The sequence below is a fragment of the Ranitomeya imitator genome, chromosome 7, assembly GCF_032444005.1.
Source record: "Ranitomeya imitator isolate aRanImi1 chromosome 7, aRanImi1.pri, whole genome shotgun sequence".
In the NCBI taxonomy this organism is placed as follows: Eukaryota; Metazoa; Chordata; class Amphibia; order Anura; family Dendrobatidae; genus Ranitomeya; species Ranitomeya imitator.
The window spans coordinates 166820853-166842269 of NC_091288.1; the positions used below are offsets into that span (position 1 = coordinate 166820853).

Sequence of the window (21417 nt, forward strand, 5' to 3'; positions counted from 1 at the left end):
GAGGCCCGCTAAAACTAGATAGCAGAGGATACAAAAGTAAACTGCGCGGTCAGCAAAAAACCCTTCAAAAAACCATCCTGTAATTACTTGAACTCATGTTCCAACTCATGGAACATGAGGAGCAATTACAGCCCACTAAAGCAACCAGCAGCAAAGAGAAAATTATATGCAAGCTGGACAAGACAAAAATAAAGCAAAACGTGGAACAAGAAAATCAAAACTTAGCTTGTCCTGAAGATTACTGAAGCCAGAAGCTGAGGTAACAAAACACTCTGATAACCTTGATAGCCGGTGGGGAAATGACAAGAAAGCCCGGTTAAATAGGAAACTCCCAAATCCTAATAGAACAGGTGGACACCAGAGACAGCAGAACACAAATCACCCAGTACCATCAGTAACCACCAGAGGGAGCCCAAAAACAGAACTCACAACAGTAGCAGTAGGCAGTGGTCGACTGTGTCAAAGGCAGAGGACAGATCAAGAAGGAGGAGGATGGAGAACTGTCTGTTAGCTTTGGTTGTGACTAAGTCATTAGTAATTTTGGTCAGGGCAGTTTCGGTGGATTGGTGGGGGCGGAAGCCAGATTGGAGGTTGTCAAGGAGAGAGTTAGATGAGAGGTGGGAGGAAAGTTGAGCATGACCATGCTGCTCAAGGAGTTTGGAAGCAAATGGGAGCATTGATATGGGGCGATAGCTGGGCATAGCAGTTGGGTCAAGGTTAGTTTTTTGAGGATTAGACGACTTTATTCTTCTGCCATTACAGCGATACCAGATTTATATATGGTAGTTTTTTATGTTTGCTGTCATACACTAAAAGACTAAAAAACTAGTGTTTTCATCACCATATTTTGATAGTTATAATTTTTCCACATTTCTGTCAACAGCCATGTGAGGGCTTGTTTTTTACGGGATGAGTTGACTTTTTTTGTACCATTTTCGGACACATTACATTTTTTGATTGCTTTCTTTTCTGATTTTATAGGGGGCAGAATGAATAACAACCAATAATTCAAGATTTTTTTTTTTTTTTTTTGGGGGGGGGGTTTTGCCGTTCTGTGTGTGGTAAAATTAATAAGGCAGCTTTATTCTTCGGGACAGTATGATTACAGCGGTACCACATCTATATAGTTTTCTTATGTTTTGGGGCTTTTGCTCAATAAAAACTTTTATAGAAAAAATAATTATTTTTGCATCGCTTTATCCTGAGAGCTATATCTTTTTATTTTTCCACTCATGGAGTTGTATAGCAGATTGTTTTTTTTTGTGGGACAAGATTATGTTTTCAGAGATACCATTTTTATCTGCATTTGCCTTTTTGATCGCGTTTTATTCCACTTTTTGTTCGGCGATATGATGAAAAGCATTGTTTTCTGCACCGATTTTTAGTTATTTTTTTACGGTGTTCACTGAAGGTTAGCTAGTGGGACAGTTCGTCATGGATGCATCGATACCAAACGTGTACTTTTTTTTTTTTTACATGAAAATAGAAATTTATCAGTACAATATACTGTATTTTTTTATTATTATTTTCTGATTTGTTTTAAAAAAATAGTTTTACAATTTTTTTTTTACTTTGTCCCACTATTGTACTATCACTTTGAGAAGCCTGATGGCTATTATAATCGATTGCAATGTACGAGTATTGCAATGGATTAGAATGATCAGTGCTGTACTGACACAGGCCTCTGAGACCATGCTCTGCGCATGTTCTGAGGAGCTTGTCGTAGCCTGGTGATCCGGATGACATCAGTTCACCATGGCAATGATCGGGGGCGCCGATTGAAGTGCAGAAGGGGCTCCCTCCTTCTGCACGCCTGCTAAATGTTGCGATCGCAAGTGATCACAGTGTTTAGGGGGTCAAAGTGCCGGGAGCGGTGCAGGCACTGCTTCTGCAATGAGTGCTGGGTGTCAGATATCAGAATCAGCTGACACCCGGCGGCGATCGCGCGCACACAGCTCTAAAAATGCTGCAAAAAACTGATGGCTGATGAGGGGTTACCATGCTGAGCATAAACTTGGGAACCTATTGGGGTATAATACGGATTCTAGTACAATTTGTTTTATACCTATTTGTTCCCAGGCTGTAATACAATCCTTCATCATCTACAGTTAGGGCCAGAAATATTTGGACAGTGACACAATTTTCGCGAGTTGGGCTCTGCATGCCACCACATTGGATTTGAAATGAAACCTCTACAACAGAATTCAAGTGCAGATTGTAACGTTTAATTTGAAGGGTTGAACAAAAATATCTGATAGAAAATGTAGGAATTGTACACATTTCTTTACAAACACTCCACATTTTAGGAGGCAAAAGTAATTGGACAAATAAACATAACCCAAACAAAATATTTTTATTTTCAATATTTTGTTGCAAATCCTTTGGAGGCAATCACTGCCTTAAGTCTGGAACCCATGGACATCACCAAACGCTGTGTTTCCTCCTTCTTAATGCTTTGCCAGGCCTTTACAGCCGCAGCCTTCAGGTCTTGCTTGTTTGTGGGTCTTTCCGTCTTAAGTCTGGATTTGAGCAAGTGAAATGCATGCTCAATTGGGTTTAGATCTGGAGATTGACTTGGCCATTGCAGAATGTTCCACTTTTTGGCACTCATGAACTCCTGGGTAGCTTTGGCTGTATGCTTGGGGTCATTGTCCATCTGTACTATGAAGCGCCGTCCAATCAACTTTGCAGCATTTGGCTGAATCTGGGCTGAAAGTATATCCCGGTACACTTCAGAATTCATCCGGCTACTCTTGTCTGCTCTTATGTCATCAATAAACACAAGTGACCCAGTGCCATTGAAAGCCATGCATGCCCATGCCATCACGTTGCCTCCACCATGTTTTACAGAGGATGTGGTGTGCCTTGGATCATGTGCCGTTCCCTTTCTTCTCCAAACTTTTTTCTTCCCATCATTCTGGTACAGGTTCATCTTTGTCTCATCTGTCCATAGAATACTTTTCCAGAACTGAGCTGGCTTCTTGAGGTGTTTTTCTGCAAATTTAACTCTGGCCTGTCTATTTTTGTTATTGATGAATGGTTTGCATCTAGATATGAACCCTTTGTATTTACTGTCATGGAGTCTTCTCTTTACTGTTGACTTAGAGACAGATACACCTACTTCACTGAGAGTGTTCTGGACTTCAGTTGATGTTGTGAACGGGTTCTTCTTCACCAAATTAAGTATGCGGCGATCATCCACCACTGTTGTCATCCGTGGACGCCCAGGCCTTTTTGAGTTCCCAAGCTCACCAGTCAATTCCTTTTTTCTCAGAATGTACCCAACTGTTGATTTTGCTACTCCAAGCATGTCTGCTATCTCTCTGATGGATTTTTTCTTTTTTTTCAGCCTCAGGATGTTCTGCTTCACCTCAATTGAGAGTTCCTTTGACCGCATGTTGTCTGCTCACAGCAACAGCTTCCAAATGCAAAACCACACACCTGGAATCCACCCCTGACCTTTTAACTACTTCATTGATTACAGGTTAACGATGGAGACGCCTTCAGAGTTAATTGCAGCCCTTAGAGTCCATTGTCCAATTACTTTTGGTCCCTTGAAAAAGAGGACGCTATGCATTACAGAGCTATGATTCCTAAACCCTCTCTCCGATTTGGATGTGGAAACTATCATATTGCAGCTGGGAGTGTGCACTTTCAGCCCATATTATATATATAATTGTATTTCTGAACATGTTTTTGTAAACAGCTAAAATAACAAAACTTGTGTCACTGTCCAAATATTTCTGGCCCTAACTGTATACTTACCCTATTGCTATTACTTTATTTCACTGGAATGTTATATGGGAACTGTAGGACTTTTCTTTTGACTACGGACAGTTATGTGTTATGAAAGGCAATTCAGTACTACAATGGACATAGCGGTCAGAGCACACACAGTGATCTGACAACAACCCAAAATCATAGAACGAGCTCTGAGACGTGGGAACTCTGCAGACCGCAATCCCTAATCCTCTCCAAACAACACTAGAGGCAGCCGTGGATTGCGCCTAACTCTGCCTATGCAACTCGGCACAGCCTGAGAAACTAACTAGCTTGAAGATAGAAAATAAGCCTACCTTGCCTCAGAGAAATACCCCAAAGGAAAAGGCAGCCCCCCACATATAATGACTGTGAGTAAAGATGAAAAGACAAACGTAGAGATGAAATAGATTCAGCAAAGTGAGGCCCGACTTTCTTAACAGATCGAGGATAGAAAAGGTAACTTTGCGGTCTACACAAAACCCTAAAGAAAACCACGCAAAGGGGGCAAAAAGACCCTCCGTACCGAACTAACGGCACGGAGGTACACCCTTTGCGTCCCAGAGCTTCCAGCAACAAATTAGACAAGCTGGACAGAAAAAATAGCAAACAAATAGCAAAGAAGAACTTAGCTATGCAGAGCAGCAGGCCACAGGAATGATCCAGGGAAAAGCAAGTCCAACACTGGAACATTGACAGGAAGCCAGGATCAAAGCATTAGGTGGAGTTAAGTAGAGAAGCACCTAACGACCTCACCAGATCACCTGAGGGAGGAAACTCAGAAGCCGCAGTACCACTTCCCTCCACCAACAGAAGCTCGCAGAGAGAATCAGCCGGAGTACCACTTGTGATCACAGGAGGGAGCTCTGCCACAGAATTCACAACAGTACCCCCCTTGAGGAGGGGTCACCGAACCCTCACCAGAGCCCCCAGGCCGACCAGGATGAACCACATGAAAGGCACAAACAAGATCGGGAGCATGGACATCAGAGGCAAAAACCCAGGAATTATCTTCCTGAGCATAACCCTTCCATTTAACCAGATACTGGAGTTTCCGTCTAGAAACACGAGAATCCAAAATCTTCTCCACAATATACTCCAATTCCCCCTCCACCAAAACAGGGGCAGGAGGATCAACAGATGGAACCATAGGTGCCACGTATCTCCGCAACAATGACCTATGGAATACGTTATGTATGGAAAAAGAATCTGGAAGGGTCAGACGAAAAGACACAGGATTAAGAACCTCAGAAATCCTATACGGACCAATGAAACGAGGTTTAAACTTAGGAGAGGAAACCTTCATAGGAATATGACGAGAAGATAACCAAACCAGATCCCCAACACGAAGTCGGGGACCCACACGGCGTCTGCGATTAGCGAAACGTTGAGCCTTCTCCTGGGACAAGGTCAAATTGTCCACTACATGAGTTCAAATCTGCTGCAACCTGTCCACCACAGTATCCACACCAGGACAGTCCGAAGACTCAACCTGTCTTGAAGAGAAACGAGGATGGAACCCAGAATTGCAGAAAAATGGCGAAACCAAGGTAGCCGAGCTGGCCCGATTATTAAGGGCGAACTCAGCCAAAGGCAAAAAGGACACCCAGTCATCCTGATCGGCAGAAACAAAGCATCTCAGATATGTTTCCAAGGTCTGATTGGTTCGTTCGGTCTGGCCATTAGTCTGAGGATGGAAAGCCGAGGAAAAAGATAGGTCAATGCCCATCCTACCACAAAAGGCTCGCCAAAACCTTGAAACAAACTGGGAACCTCTGTCAGAAACGATATTCTCTGGAATGCCATGTAAACGAACCACATGCTGGAAGAACAATGGCACCAAATCAGAGGAGGAAGGCAATTTAGACAAGGGTACCAGATGGACCATCTTAGAAAAGCGATCACAGACCACCCAAATGACTGACATCTTTTGAGAAACGGGAAGATCAGAAATAAAATCCATAGAGATATGTGTCCAAGGCCTCTTCAGGACCGGCAAGGGCAAAAGCAACCCACTGGCACGAGAACAGCAGGGCTTAGCCCGAGCACAAATCCCACAGGACTGCACAAAAACACGCACATCCCGCGACAGAGACGGCCACCAAAAGGATCTAGCCACCAACTCTCTGGTACCAAAGATTCCAGGATGACCAGCCAACACTGAACAATGAACCTCAGAGATAACTTTATTGGTCCACCTATCAGGGACAAACAGTCTCTCCGCTGGACAACGATCAGGTTTATTAGCCTGAAATTTTTGCAGCACCCGCCGCAAATCAGGGGAGATGGCAGACACAATTACTCCTTCCTTGAGGATACCCGCCGGCTCAGACAAACCCGGAGAGTCGGGCACAAAACTCCTAGACAGAGCATCCGCCTTCACATTTTTAGAGCCCAGAAGGTACGAAATTACAAAGTCAAAACGGGCAAAAAACAGCGACCAACGAGCCTGTCTAGGATTCAACCGCTTAGCAGACTCAAGATAAGTCAAGTTCTTATGATCAGTCAATACCACCACGCGATGCTTAGCTCCTTCAAGCCAATGACGCCACTCCTCGAATGCCCACTTCATGGCCAGCAACTCTCGGTTGCCCACATCATAATTTCGCTCAGCAGGCGAAAACTTCCTGGAAAAAAAAGCGCATGGTTTCATCACCGAGCAATCAGAACCTCTCTGCGACAAAACAGCCCCTGCTCCAATCTCAGAAGCATCAACCTCGACCTGGAATGGAAGAGAAACATCTGGTTGACACAACACAGGGGCAGAAGAAAAACGACGCTTCAAGTCTTGAAAAGCTTCCACAGCAGCAGAAGACCAATTGACCAAATCAGCACCCTTCTTGGTCAAATCGGTCAATGGTTTGGCAATACTAGAAAAATTGCAGATGAAGCGACGATAAAAATTAGCAAAGCCCAGGAACTTTTGCAGACTTTTCAGAGATGTCGGCTGAGTCCAATCATGGATGGCTTGGACCTTAACAGGATCCATCTCGATAGTAGAAGGGGAAAAGATGAACCCCAAAAATGAAACCTTCTGCACACCAAAGAGACACTTTGATCCCTTCACAAACAAAGAATTAGCACGCAGGACCTGAAAAACCGTTCTGACCTGCTTCACATGAGACTCCCAATCATCCGAAAAGATCAAAATGTCATGCAAGTATACAATCAGGAATTTATCCAGGTACTCTCGGAAGATGTCATGCATAAAGGATTGAAACACTGATGGAGCATTGGCAAGTCCGAATGGCATCACTAGATACTCAAAATGTCCCTCGGGCGTATTAAATGCAGTTTTCCATTCATCTCCTCGCCTGATTCGCACCAGATTATACGCACCACGAAGATCTATCTTGGTGAACCAACTAGCCCCCTTAATCCGAGCAAACAAATCAGATAACAATGGCAAGGGGTACTGAAATTTAACCGTGATCTTATTTAGAAGGCGGTAATCTATACAAGGTCTCAGCGAACCATCCTTCTTGGCTACAAAAAAGAACCCTGCTCCTAATGGTGACGATGACGGGCGAATATGCCCCTTCTCCAGGGATTCCTTCACATAACTGCGCATAGCGGCGTGCTCAGGCACGGATAAACAGTCGACCTTTTGGGAATTTACTACCAGGAATCAAATTGATAGCACAATCACAATCCCTATGCGGAGGTAGGGCATCGGACTTGGGCTCATCAAATACATCCCGGTAATCAGACAAGAACTCTGGAACCTCAGAAGGGGTGGATGACGAAATTGACAGAAATGGAACATCACCATGTACCCCCTGACAACCCCAGCTGGACACCGACATGGATTTCCAATCTAATACTGGATTATGGGCCTGTAGCCATGGCAACCCCAACACGACCACATCATGCAGATTATGCAACACCAGAAAGCGAATAACCTCCTGATGTGCAGGAGCCATGCACATGGTCAGCTGGGTCCAGTATTGAGGCTTATTCTTGGCCAAAGGCGTGGCATCAATTCCTCTCAATGGAATAGAACACTGCAAGGGCTCTAAGAGAAACCCACAACGCTTAGCATACTCCAAGTCCATCAAATTCAGGGCAGCGCCTGAATCCACAAATGCCATGACAGAATACGATGACAAAGAGCAGATCAAGGTAACGGACAGAAGAAATTTCGACTGTACCGTACCAATGGTGGCAGACCTAGCGAACCGCTTAGTGCGCTTAGGACAATCAGAGATAGCATGAGTGGAATCACCACAGTAGAAACACAGACCATTCAGACGTCTGTGTTCTTGCCGTTTAACTCTGGTCAAAGTCCTATCGCACTGCATAGGCTCAGGTTTAAGCTCAGGTAATACCGCCAAATGGTGCACAGATTTACGCTCACGCAAGCGTCGACCGATCTGAATGGCCAAAGACATAGACTCATTCAAACCAGCAGGCATAGGAAATCCAACCATGACATCCTTAAGGGCTTCAGAGAGACCCTTTCTGAACATAGCTGCCAGCGCAGATTCATTCCATTGAGTGAGCACGGACCACTTTCTAAATTTCTGACAATATACCTCTATCTCATCCTGACCCTGACAAAGAGCCAGCAAATTTTTCTCTGCCTGATCCACTGAATTAGGTTCATCGTACAGCAATCCGAGCGCCAGGAAAAACGCATCGATATTACTCAATGCAGGATCTCCTGGCGCAAGAGAAAATGCCCAGTCCTGAGGGTCGCCGCGCAAAAAAAGAAATAACAATCAAAACCTGTTGAACTGGATCACCAGAGGAGCGAGGTTTCAAGGCAAATAGCAAAGAAGAACTTAGCTATGCAGAGCAGCAGGCCACAGGAATGATCCAGGGAAAAGCAAGTCCAACACTGGAACATTGACAGGAAGCCAGGATCAAAGCATTAGGTGGAGTTAAGTAGAGAAGCACCTAACGACCTCACCAGAGCACCTGAGGGAGGAAACTCAGAAGCTGCAGTACCACTTCCCTCCACCAACAGAAGCTCGCAGAGAGAATCAGCCGAAGTACCACTTGTGACCACAGGAGGGAGCTCTGCCACAGAATTCACAACAGTTATGGGCCTCATATTTTGATCAGGTGTTAATCTGTCCACATATCGTTCTGATCTGCCTAAGTGACTACATATTTTAGATATATGATATCCCAGGTTTATTATATACAGTAGGTGTTCATTTAGACGGGGGTCACAGTATTCTCAGTGTTTAAGCACCCCATCTATGTTGTAATATGCTTCATTCTGTTATACTGTTTGCCTATCAGCATCCCCTGTATGACATTCTGCTTTTTATTGTTTTTAGACATTTTGTTCTAATATATATTTTTTTATGATGGATCTCTTCTATACTCTGTCTTCTGTACACTTAGCCTGAGTCTATGGTGTTTTTTCAGTTTATAAGAAGTTCCATTAGCATTATTGGTGGATATTGGGGTGTAACTAATATGTGAACATAACCTCACTTTCGGGATTCCTCAGGGTATGTTTCCACGTTCAGGAAACGCTGCCTGTTTGACGCCGCATAGAGACGCAGCGCCAAACACGCAGCATCCAGATGTTACAGTATAGTGGAGGGGATTTAATGAAATCCCATCTCCACTATGCGTGGTAACACGCATACGGCGGCCCTGCGATTCCGGACATGCGGCGCATCTTTTTAGATCGCAGCATGTCCGTTTACCTTGCGGCGACGCTGCACCGCCGCAAGGTATAACAGGGCCCTATGTGTGGGGTGCGATGATACCAGATGTGTGCAATGAACACATCCGGCATTATCGCGTCCCCAGAAGGGGGCGGAGTGATTTTGTCGCTCCGTCCAAACCGCCGGCCATCCTGAACGTGGACACGTACCCTCAGGGTTAAGCCTAGGTCTTCTTCTCCTCTTTTCTCTATACAGCACCCCCATTGCACAAACCATCAGTAGATTTGGTTAGTATGTAGCATTGAGCATACGTGCTGGGATAACGTGTTATCAGCGCATGCTCGTGTGCTGAGTATCCTGGGCGTGCTCAAATCGAGTTGCTGCCACTGCATGTATCGCAGCTGTTTGACAGCCACAACACATGCAAGGATTGTCTAACAAAGAGCTGTCAAACAGCAGCGAGACATGCAGCCTCAGTGACTCAAACATAGTATTCGAGCATGCCGAAGATACTCTGTTAGAACACGAGCATGCTTGGGTAACTCCTTATCCAGGCACGTACGCCCAACACTAAGGCCGGCGTCACACAAGCGAGTTTTACGGACGTATGAGCGCATAAAATACGTCCGTAAAACTCGCCTAACAAACGTCCCAATTATTCTCTATGCCCCTGCTCCTATCTGCCGTATTTTACTGATCAGTATTATACGGCTTTCTACGGCCGTAGAAAATCGCAGCATGCTGCGTTTGTCACCGTATTGCGCAAAAAAAAGCCAATGAAAGTCTATGGAAGCCCCAAAAATACGGATTACACACGGACCAGCAGTGTGACTTGCGAGAAATACGCAGCGGTGTTAGAGAGAAAAGCCGGCAATTCAGTGCGGTGTACAGTAAAATCACACTGACAGCTTACAGTAGAATAGGTAGAGTAAATGTGTACACATAGAATAGGTATATATATATATATATGTCATTGAGACACATATATGTATATATATTAATATTTCATACAGCGCTAGATAGCTTTAAAGTCGGTAATTCAGTTGCCGGCTTTTGCTATCTCCTTCCTAAACCCGACATGATATGAGACATAGTTTACATACAGTAAACCATCTCATATCCCCATTTTTTTTGCATATTCCACACTACTAATGTTAGTAGTGTGTATATGCAAAATTTGGGCGCTCTAGCTATTAAATTAAAGGGTTAAATGGCAGAAAAATTGGCGTGGGCTCCCGCGCAATTTTCTCCTCCAGAGTAGTAAAGCCAGTGACTAAGGGCAGATATTAATAGCCTGGAGAGGGTCCACGGTTATTGCCCCCCCCCCCTGACTAAAAACATCTGCCCCCAGCCACCCCAGAAAAGGCACATCTGGAAGATGCGCCTATTCTGGCACTTGGCCACTCTCTTACCATTCCCGTGTAGCGGTGGGATATGGGGTAATGAAGGGTTAATGCCACCTTGCCACCCAGCAGAGGGCGCCCTCATATGAACTCGAGCCTGGGAGCTTTCTAGGAAAGTTCCCACGATCCAGGAACAGCCAGCAGAGGGCGCCTCACCGCAAATGAAAGTAAATATAGGTCATTGACCTACTTTACCTTCATTTCCCGGGGTTTTGCAGCCAGGAGCAGCGCTGCATTAGCAGAGCTCCTGGCTGCAAAATATTTTAACCCCTTCAGATGGATTTACATCGTGGGACGTTACAGATCTTCGGAAGGTATGTATATTGTTGGTTTATTATTTTTACTTTGTTACAGAGCGAGGGTCTTCAGAAGGACTGAGCGAAGAATAAATTATTACAACAACCTTTGATTTTATTTAATTAAAATAATTTTGAATAATGTGTTTGTGTTATTTTTAACCCTTTACTAGTATTAGATTAATAATGGATAGGTGTCATAATTGACGCCTCTCCATTATTAATTTGGCTTAATGTCACCTTACAATAGCAAGGTGGCATTAACCCTTCATTACCCCATATCCCACCGCTACACGGGAATGGGAAGAGAGTGGCCAAGTGCCAGAATAGGCGCATCTTCCAGATGTGCCTGTTCTGGGGTGGCTGGGGCCAGATGTTTTTAGCCAGGGGGGGGGGGGGGGGCAATAACCGTGGACCCTATTCAGGCTATTAATATCTGCCCTCAGTCACTGGCTTTACTACTCTTGCGGAGAAAATTGCGCAGGAGCCCACGCCAATTTTTTCCGCCATTTAACCCTTTAATTTAATAGCTAGAACGGCCAAATTTTGCATATACACACTACTGACATTAGTAGTGTGGAATATGCAAAAAAAATGGGAATATGACATGGTTTACTGTATGTAAACCATGTCTCATATCATGTCGGGTTTAGGAAGGAGATAGCAAAAGCCGGTAATTGAATTACCGGCTTTAAAGCTATCTAGCGCTGTATGAAGTAATAATATATATACATATATGTGTCTACTGACATACAGTGGGGCAAAAAAGTATTTAGTCAGTCAGCAATAGTGCAAGTTCCACCACTTAAAAAGATGAGAGGCGTCTGTAATTTACATCATAGGTAGACCTCAACTATGGGAGACAAACTGAGAAAAAAAAATCCAGAAAATCACATTGTCTGTATTTTAAACATTTTATTTGCATATTATGGTGGAAAATAAGTATTTGGTCAGAAACAAAATTTCATCTCAATACTTTGTAATATATCCTTTGTTGGCAATGACAGAGGTCAAACGTTTTCTATAATTCTTCACAAGGTTGCCACACGCTGTTGTTGGTATGTTGGCCCATTCCTCCATGCAGATCTCCTCTAGAGCAGTGATGTTTTTGGCTTTTCGCTTGGCAACACGGACTTTCAACTCCCTCCAAAGGTTTTCTATAGGGTTGAGATCTGGAGACTGGCTAGGCCACTCCAGGACCTTGAAATGCTTCTTACGAAGCCACTCCTTCGTTGCACTGGCTGTGTGCTTTGGATCATTGTCATGTTGAAAGACCCAGCCATGTTTCATCTTCAATGCCCTTGCTGATGGAAGGAGGTTTGCACTCAAAATCTCACGATACATGGCCCCATTCATTCTTTCATGTACCCGGATCAGTCGTCCTGGCCCCTTTGCAGAGAAACAGCCCCAAAGCATGATGTTTCCACCACCATGCTTTACAGTAGGTATGGTGTTTGATGGATGCAACTCAGTATTCTTTTTCCTCCAAACACGACAAGTTGTGTTTCTACCAAACAGTTCCAGTTTGGTTTCATCAGACCATAGGACATTCTCCCAAAACTCCTCTGGATCATCCAAATGCTCTCTAGCAAACTTCAGACGGGCCCGGACATGTACTGGCTTAAGCAGTGGGACACGTCTGGCACTGCAGGATCTGAGTCCATGGTGGCGTAGTGTGTTACTTATGGTAGGCCTTGTTACATTGGTCCCAGCTCTCTGCAGTTCATTCACTAGGTCCCCCCGCGTGGTTCTGGGATTTTTGCTCACCGTTCTTGTGATCATTCTGACCCAACAGGGTGGGATTTTGCGTGGAGCCCCAGATCGAGGGAGATTATCAGTGGTCTTGTATGTCTTCCATTTTCTAATTATTGCTCCCACTGTTGATTTCTTCACTCCAAGCTGCTTGGCTATTGCAGATTCAGTCTTCCCAGCCTGGTGCAGGGCTACAATTTTGTTTCTGGTGTCCTTTGACAGCTCTTTGGTCTTCACCATAGTGGAGTTTGGAGTCAGACTGTTTGAGGGTATGCACAGGTGTCTTTTTATACTGATAACAAGTTTAAACAGGTGCCATTACTACAGGTAACGAGTGGAGGAAAGAGGAGACTCTTAAAGAAGAAGTTACAGGTCTGTGAGAGCCAGAAATCTTGATTGTTTGTTTCTGACCAAATACTTATTTTCCACCATATTATGCAAATAAATTGTTAAAAAAACAGACAATGTGATTTTCTGGATTTTTTTTTCTCAGTTTGTCTCCCATAGTTGAGGTCTACCTATGATGTAAATTACAGACGCCTCTCATCTTTTTAAGTGGTGGAACTTGCACTATTGCTGACTGACTAAATACTTTTTTGCCCCACTGTATATATATATATATAGACAGTATATATGTTTTTTTTTTTTTTTTACACATGGATCCCTTGTATAGCCGTATGTCGGTTTTGCAAGCCTGCGAGAAAAACACGCAGTACGGATGCCATACGGATTACATACGGTGGATGCCATGCGAAAAAAACGCTGAAACACTCTGCCTACGGAGGAGCTATGGATCACTATTTTGGGGATTTTTCAGCGTATTACGGCCGTAATATACGGACCGTATTGTCTTACGCTGAGTGTGACTCCAGCCTAATAGTTTGCTGATTACACCCAAGAATACTCTTCTCGTAATAACATCACCACCGAACTACTACAAAATACCAGTGATTGTCTACTGTCTCTAATATAATTTCCTCCCTATACCTGAATCTTTCCAAAATTGAACTCTTTTTGATTCTAGCCTATCTACGCATGATTATTTCCTTGTGTGATTCTATCATAACTCCCAGCAGCACACTCATCGTTTTGGGGTTTGTCTGGGAGACCAGGAAGATGTCCCACCAATTGTCAGGACAATCACACAATTGGATGACAATTGATGGACGAGGCAATGACTACTATTGCTACTAAGCATCCAGTTCCACCCTTGACCAGCAAAAGTCCGAGAAGCTGCAGCTTATCCCGGACCATCTCTTCATGTTTGATTTGTCCGAAAGCGGAGACAGTGATGCCGTCGCTGATTGGGTGTGGGCATCACAACAACGCACGAGAGCCCTGGGGAGAGAGAGTGCCGACACAGTGGGAACGGCGCCGGCACGGTGAGTATAAGCTTTATTATGTTATCAGGGCCAAGCAATGGGTATGAGAAGTTGTCCAAGTAGTGGACAACTTCTTTAAAGAATATCTGCCCCCCCATGGAGGTCCAAGGTGGAAGATATTAATGCCATATTTCCTTTCGCAATTTGAGCTTTCTATAAATATGAGACATGGTATATACAACTTTATATGGTTGATATTAATTCTGGCCTAATGGTCAGGACGCTCAGTAATGGAAGTCAGTGCAATGCGGTCGTCACTGTGTCACAATACTGAGAATATGTCTCCCATATTTATAGAACCTACACCTCACACTAAAAAAAACCAATATATATATCTTTTAATGTGGCCCCGGAAAGTCTGGGACGTTGGCCATGTGGCTTTATTGTTGCTTTCAAGTCAGGAAATGCCTAATTGCAAAGGGACAGAAAAAAAGTGTCACCACACAAACCTTTTGTTTCATATAATCTTTATTTTTATATAGCGCTAACATATTCCGCAGCGCTTTACAGTTTGCACATATTGTCATCACTGTCCCCGATGGGGCTCACAATCTAAATTCCCTATCAGTATTGTGTTTGGAATGTGGGAGGAAACCAGAGAACCCGGAGGAAACCCACGCAAACACGGAGAGAACAAACAAACTCCTTGCAGATGTTGTCCAGGGTGGGATTTGAACCCAGGACTCCAGGGCTGTTGTGCTAACCACTGAGCCACTGTGCTGCATCACAGACCCTCTGTTCAGCAGGGGTGGGGGTGGGGGGTCATTGAGCAAATAGGAGGAAGAGATCGTCAGCTCTTCTTTTGGTGGCCCCGATTCACAATTCATAGTGAATTCATGCTCCAATGCTCGATATGAAGGTGACAGGGATAGATTTAGCTCACTTCTATACTCCCTTTACCAAATCAGTCACTTCACATGCACATTAAAAACATCTCCAGAATCTGCATTTTTCTTACTTTTCCAACTGCCTAAACTCTGTCTCTCTTAGGCTACTTTCACACTTGCGTCGGTACGGGTCCGTCGCTATGGGTCGGGCCGACGTACCGACGCACGTTGTTAAATTTCTGCACGACGTGGGCAACAGATGCAGTTTTTCGACGCATCCGCTGCCTATTCTGAAGTCTGGGGAGGAGGGGGCAGAGTTTTGGCCGCGCATGCGCGGTAGAAAATGGCGGATGCGACGGACAAAAGAAGTTCACTTGAACGTTTTTTTGTGACGACAGTCTGCCAAAACACGACGGATCCGTCGCACGACGGACGCGACGTGTGGCCATCCATCGCGATCCGTCGCTAATACAAGTCTATGGGCAAAAAATGCATCCTGCGAGCACATTTGCAGGATCCGTTTTTTGCCCAAACCGACAGATTGCAACGGATGCCAAACGACGGAAGTGTGAAAGTGGTCTTCTTCACTCCTTCCTGGACTACTGTGACTCTCTTCTGATCGGTCTCCCTCTCACTAAGCTCACCCCTTTCTAATCCATCCTGAATGTGGCAGCCAGGATCGTATTCCTCTCCATCCGCTGCCTCCACCCTGTGCCAGCCATTGCACTGGTTGCCCATTCACTACTGAGTACAATATAAACTTTTCTCTCTCACCCACAAAGCTCTCCATGGTTCTGCACCACCCTACATCTCCTTCCTTTCTCTCACCCTACCAGTGCTCTCCGCTAATGATCTCAGACCAACATCCTCTCTAATTCCAGCCTCCTACTGCTGTCTCCAGACTTCTCTTGTGCTGCACCAGTTCTCTGGAATGCGCCACCCCAGACAATCCGGCCAATTTCCCGTAGCCACAATATTAAGTATGCTGTAAAAGCATCGCCGCACTGAACCGTAAAGTGCGGCGGTATATGTTGGCGCTATAGAAATACACTTGCAGCACAGGCTCCAGTGCGTTGGGAAGCTGCAGGCATTGGGTCAGGATTGTCCTGTGATGGGGGCTTGTGGCCTAATGCGTTAATACAGCCGTGGCCTCGTGACTCGCCACGTTTTTATAACTGACATTGGGGTTACATCGCCTCGTCATATAAATACTTCCTCACACTGAGGTAATGAAGTCATTGCTGACGTCTGGTTCACTAGGAGTTACTTATTGAGGAATATTTGGAGGCATGAGGTACAGACAGCCACACAGCAAAGTGCTCTGACAGCAACACTTCCCCAGCAGCAGAGGAACAGGGCTGCTCCCCCTGCAAATGCCAGCCATAATAACAACTGAGATTCACGCGCATGCGCGGTGTCAGCGTTCAGTCTCCGTGCAACCAAGTTTGGCTGAACATTCCTCCCTTTGTGACGTATCTAGATATACAGCCGTATTAGCCAATCAAATGAACGTTGTGGAGTTCAAAGCGACCGCTACACCAGTAGGATCGAGGAAAGCCGCCAGTGGGCGGGGTTGGCATGCTAGCAGGTTTTCGCCGAGCTTCCACTTAGTGTCAGGTCAGCGGCGTCACAGGTTCAGTTTGTTTGGAGTCAGCACGGGGGAAATATGGGGGTGAGGTAGCTGGCGGGGCGCTCTTGTCTCACGTCGTCGCTCCCCTCACTACGTGACTCCGGATTTATTCTTAGAGCGCGGCGACTACAGACTGAAAACGAAGGGCGTCAGCTGAGGGCTGTGACTGCTCACCACCCTACCCCGGAGGAGGAGAACGACAGGCCCGGGGGACGGAATAAAATGGAGGACAAGAAAGAGGAGGGCGAGGCGGAAATCCAGGAGCACGGCCCCGAATACTGGTTCACCAAATGGGAGCGCCAGTGCCTGGCGGAGGCCGAGCAGGAGGAGCAGCCGGAGGCCGACGCCGAGGACGGCCAGCACAAGCTGTGGCACCTGTTCCAGAACTCTGCCACCGCCGTGGCGCAGCTCTACAAAGGTCAGTGCCGGGCTCCTCGGAGGCACCGCCGCAGCCCCCGCCTCACCTCCACAAGATGGCGGCGCTCACTGCCGCTCCCTGTCACCACCCCAGGGGGCGCCACCCAGCGGCCGGGCCCCTGGAGCTGACAGCTGGGCCCCGCTCGCCCGCCTCTACCGGAAGTCACTCCAAAATGGCGTCTGTTGTGAGTGACGGCCCGTGCGGCTGTATGGCCCCTGATCGGCGGCGGCGGGCACGTCTGCTGCCTCCCCGTGCCCAGCAAGCAGCAGAGCAAAATGGCCGCCCGCTCCGTGCTGTGCTCACTCTCCTGTGTTTTCCCTTCCAGATCGCGTGTGTCAGCAGCAGGGGCAGCCGCTGTGGGCCACCTTCCAGAACGCCGCCACAGCTGTCACCAATCTATATAAAGGTAGGGCGGCATCTACTGTCATGTGCCCGGGGGTCTGCCTCAGCACCAGGGGCGCCCTCCCAGCGCAGGAGCCTGCTGTGCAATGTATCCTCTCCTGTGTCCCCCTGGGGGGGTCTGCCTCAGCACCAGGGGCGCCCTCCCTGCACAGGAGCCTGCTGTGCAATGTATCCTCTCCTGTGTCCCCCTGGGGGGTCTCCCTCAGCACCAGGGGCGCCCTCCCTGCACAGGAGCCTGCTGTGCAATGTATCCTCTCCTGTGTCCCCCTGGGGGGGTCTGCCTCAGCACCAGGGGCGCCCTCCCTGCACAGGAGCCTGCTGTGCAATGTATCCTCTCCTGTGTCCCCCTGGGGGGTCTGCCTCAGCACCAGGGGCGCCCTCCCTGCACAGGAGCCTGCTGTGCAATGTATCCTCTCCACAGGAGCCTGCTGTGCAATGTATCCTCTCCACAGGAGCCTGCTGTACAATGTATCCTCTCCACAGGAGCCTGCTGTACAATGTATCCTCTCCACAGGAGCCTGCTGTACAATGTATCCTCTCCACAGGAGCCTGCTGTACAATGTATCCTCTCCACAGGAGCCTGCTGTACAATGTATCCTCTCCTGTGTCCCCCTGGGGGGGTCTCCCTCAGCACCAGGGGCGCCCTCCCAGCACAGGAGCCTGCTGTACAATGTATCCTCTCCTGTGTCCCCCTGGGGGGTAGGGGGGATCTGCCTCAGCACTAGGGGCGCCCTCCCAGCGCAGGAGCCTGCTGTGCAATGTATCCTCTCCTGTGTCCCCCTGGGGGGGTCTGCCTCAGCACTAGGGGCGCCCTCCCAGCACAGGAGCCTGCTGTGCAATGTATCCTCTCCTGTGTCCCCCTGGGGGGGTCTCCCTCAGCACCAGGGGCGCCTTCCCAACACAGGAGCCTGCTGCGGGGGCAATGTATCCTCTCCTGTGTCCCTGCGACCCCTTATCCTGGGGGGTAGGTGGAATGTGCCTCAGCACCAGGGGCGCCCTCCCAGCACAGGAGCCTGCTGTACAATGTATCCTCTCCTGTGTCCCCCTGGGGGGTAGGTGGAATGTGCCTCAGCACCAGGGGCGCCCTCCCAGCACAGGAGCCTGCTGTACAATGTATCCTCTCCTGTGTCCCCCTGGGGGGTAGGTGGAATGTGCCTCAGCACCAGGGGCGCCCTCCCAGCGCAGGAGCCTGCTGTACAATGTATCCTCTCCTGTGTCCCCCTGGGGGGGTCTGCCTCAGCACCAGGGGCGCCCTCCCAGCACAGGAGCCTGCTGTACAATGTATCCTCTCCTGTGTCCCCCTGGGGGGGTCTGCCTCAGCACTAGGGGCGCCCTCCCAGCACAGGAGCCTGCTGTACAATGTATCCTCTCCTGTGTCCCCCTGGGGGGGTCTCCCTCAGCACCAGGGGCGCCCTCCCAGCACAGGAGCCTGCTGTGCAATGTATCCTCTCCTGTGTCCCCCTGGGGGGGTCTCCCTCAGCACCAGGGGCGCCCTCCCAACACAGGAGCCTGCTGCGGGGGCAATGTATCCTCTCCTGTGTCCCTGCGACCCCTTATCCTGGGGGGTAGGTGGAATGTGCCTCAGCACTAGGGGCGCCCTCCCCAACACAGAAGCCTGCTTGGGGGGGTGGGCAATGTATCCTCCCCTGTGTCCCTGCTACCCTCTGATCCTGGGGATAACGCTCCATATGTGGCCTCCTCTCTGTACAGCCCAGTAAAGGATCAAACGCTGGGAATGTGACAGATCAGTGTTCGGTGCCTCATTCTGGGAGACCGCAGATGTACTTGCATACCCTCAGTATAGGAGCCTGGTCAGTGCGCACGGCAAAGGTTGGGGTCTTGTTGGCCTCTGGTTAGAGACCCTGGTATCTGATAAATGTGGGCACCATGTATCCAGCACTAGCTCTGTCAGCCACTTATATTTGACTGCTGCGTTTTGAGACAGGAACGTACTTTAAAGGCCACCGTGAAACGAGACCACATGGGCACTAGCCAGACTGGTCCTTGGCGGCTTCTCTCTGCCCACTGACAGTGACTGGTGCTTTCCTATATACACATGTAGGCAGACGTCTGTCAGCGGGAGGAGAGAAGCTGCCGAGGACCCGTCTGTCTGACAAGTCTCTAGCACGGTCTTTTCTCTTTTGAAATGCTGCTGTGCGTCAGACAAACCTGGCAGAAGTCACACACAGTTCCAGGTTGACTAAGGCTACATTCACACTAGCGTTCGGCTAGTGTGCGTCGCGCTAGCGTCGGGCGACGCAGCAGCGACGCACGCGTCATGCGCCCCTATGTTTAACATGGGGGACGCATGCGTTTTTGCTTGTTGCGTTTTCCGACACGTGCGTCTTTTTTGACGCTAGCGTCGGACCAAGAAAACGCAACGAGTTGCATTTTTCTTGCGTCCGATTTTCGTCAAAAAACGACGCACGCGTCGAAAAACGCAGCGTGTTTGCACGCGTTTTTCGGTGCGTTGTGCGTCGCCGACGCAGCGGCGCACAACGCTAGTGTGAACGTAGCCTTATATCGCTGTATGGGATCCAGTAAAGTACCACTCCAGGTATACTTTTTTTTTTTTCACCACCAGATAAGTATCAATAATGTGTGTTTTTTTTGTGAACAGTAAAACACCTACCGGTGGCACTTGCACAGTTTCCAGCTCCGCTTTAGGTTCTTTCTGCCATTTTGTGACTAGCCGGAATTCTCTGCCAATAGTCGCTACCTTTTACTTGAGATCCTCATTCTGAGTCTCATAGACTTCCATTGAGAAGTGACTTGTGGTCCGCGCAAACCCTGGAGAGATCTGGCAGGCCACAACTCAAGTCATGCGGTAGAAGAGCGGCATCGGGACCTGAAGATATCGCCAGCTGGTAAGTGTTCTACACACTGTACATGTGTTACTGGTACTGCTCTGGTGAAATAAACAACTAAAACCACAGAATGATGCGCTAATTGTATGTAGTCTATGGGGGAGGATGCTGCAGAAGGGTATCTGTCTGGCCTTCTTTTGGTACATATCAAAGTGAGCTCAGCCTAATAGTGCATTGACCCAGTAGATTGGTCCTTGTCCAGCGGTTGTGGCTTCTCTGGGATTTACCGCTAGTTACTTCTGATTCTGACTGTCGCTCCATGTTCTCTGCTAGCAGTTCTGTCCTGTGTGTTATGTGGGGTGCAGTTGCTGGGTTACATGGTCCTGTGCCTTGGGTGCCTGTAGTTCTTTTCTGTCCTGTGCAGTAATATGACGGGGCGAGGCATCTGCTGGACGTGGGGTTCTGCAAACATTAGTGTGATGGTTACTATGCAGCAGCAAACACATGATCTAACTTACTTTTTGGTTATTTTTGGGCTTGAGTATTTTTGGGTGAAGTTTTTCTCCACCCTGTTTCTAATTAGAGCATAAAAAATATTGCTAAATTGATCGTCAACTTTTAAAGGAAACTTGATCCACCAGCACAGTTTAGGTTTAAGAAAACTAAACTCTGTTCCTGCGTCCACCAGCAAATCTCTGCCGGTGCTCCCAAATGTCATTGGCATCGGAAGTGGTGCTGACTTCATGTTTGTGAGCCCCCAGCTCTGCCAGTGTAGACTGATCGCTCGGCTCACTTACTGGCTGCTGCGTTGTGCACATGTCAATGCCAGGAGCTGGTAGCAATTGCTGAGACTTACTAGTGGACCTGGGGATGGTGATGTTTTTTTTTTTTAATACTGCCAAACTGCACCTGAGAACCAATATTTCCTGAAAGAGAGTATGTAACCCCTTGTGTGGTGTGAAGCCTACTGTGTTTTGTAATGTAAAAAGGAACGGTCTTCAGACTTCCTTGTCTTGTAATAAGATTGTTGGTTGTTTCTTAGTAAGTGTTGGCCTTTCAATTCAGACATGAAAAAGATTCTTCTGTTTGTTTGGTAATTGTGTATGGCAGAATC

At 47.4% G+C, this 21417-nt stretch overlaps 1 protein-coding gene across 1 annotated transcript in view; it reads left to right on the forward strand.

Annotated features, from left to right (window-relative positions):
- Window positions 1–16633: 16633 nt before the first annotated feature.
- HAPSTR1 (HUWE1 associated protein modifying stress responses) overlaps window positions 16634–21417 on the forward strand; it is a 35328-nt gene continuing 30544 nt past the window's right edge. Inside the window, exons 1-2 of the mRNA XM_069734025.1 lie at window positions 16634–17094; window positions 17420–17500. Coding sequence (XP_069590126.1) covers window positions 16899–17094; window positions 17420–17500 — 277 coding nt within the window. The 5' untranslated portion in view covers window positions 16634–16898. The remainder of the gene's footprint in view (window positions 17095–17419; window positions 17501–21417) is intronic.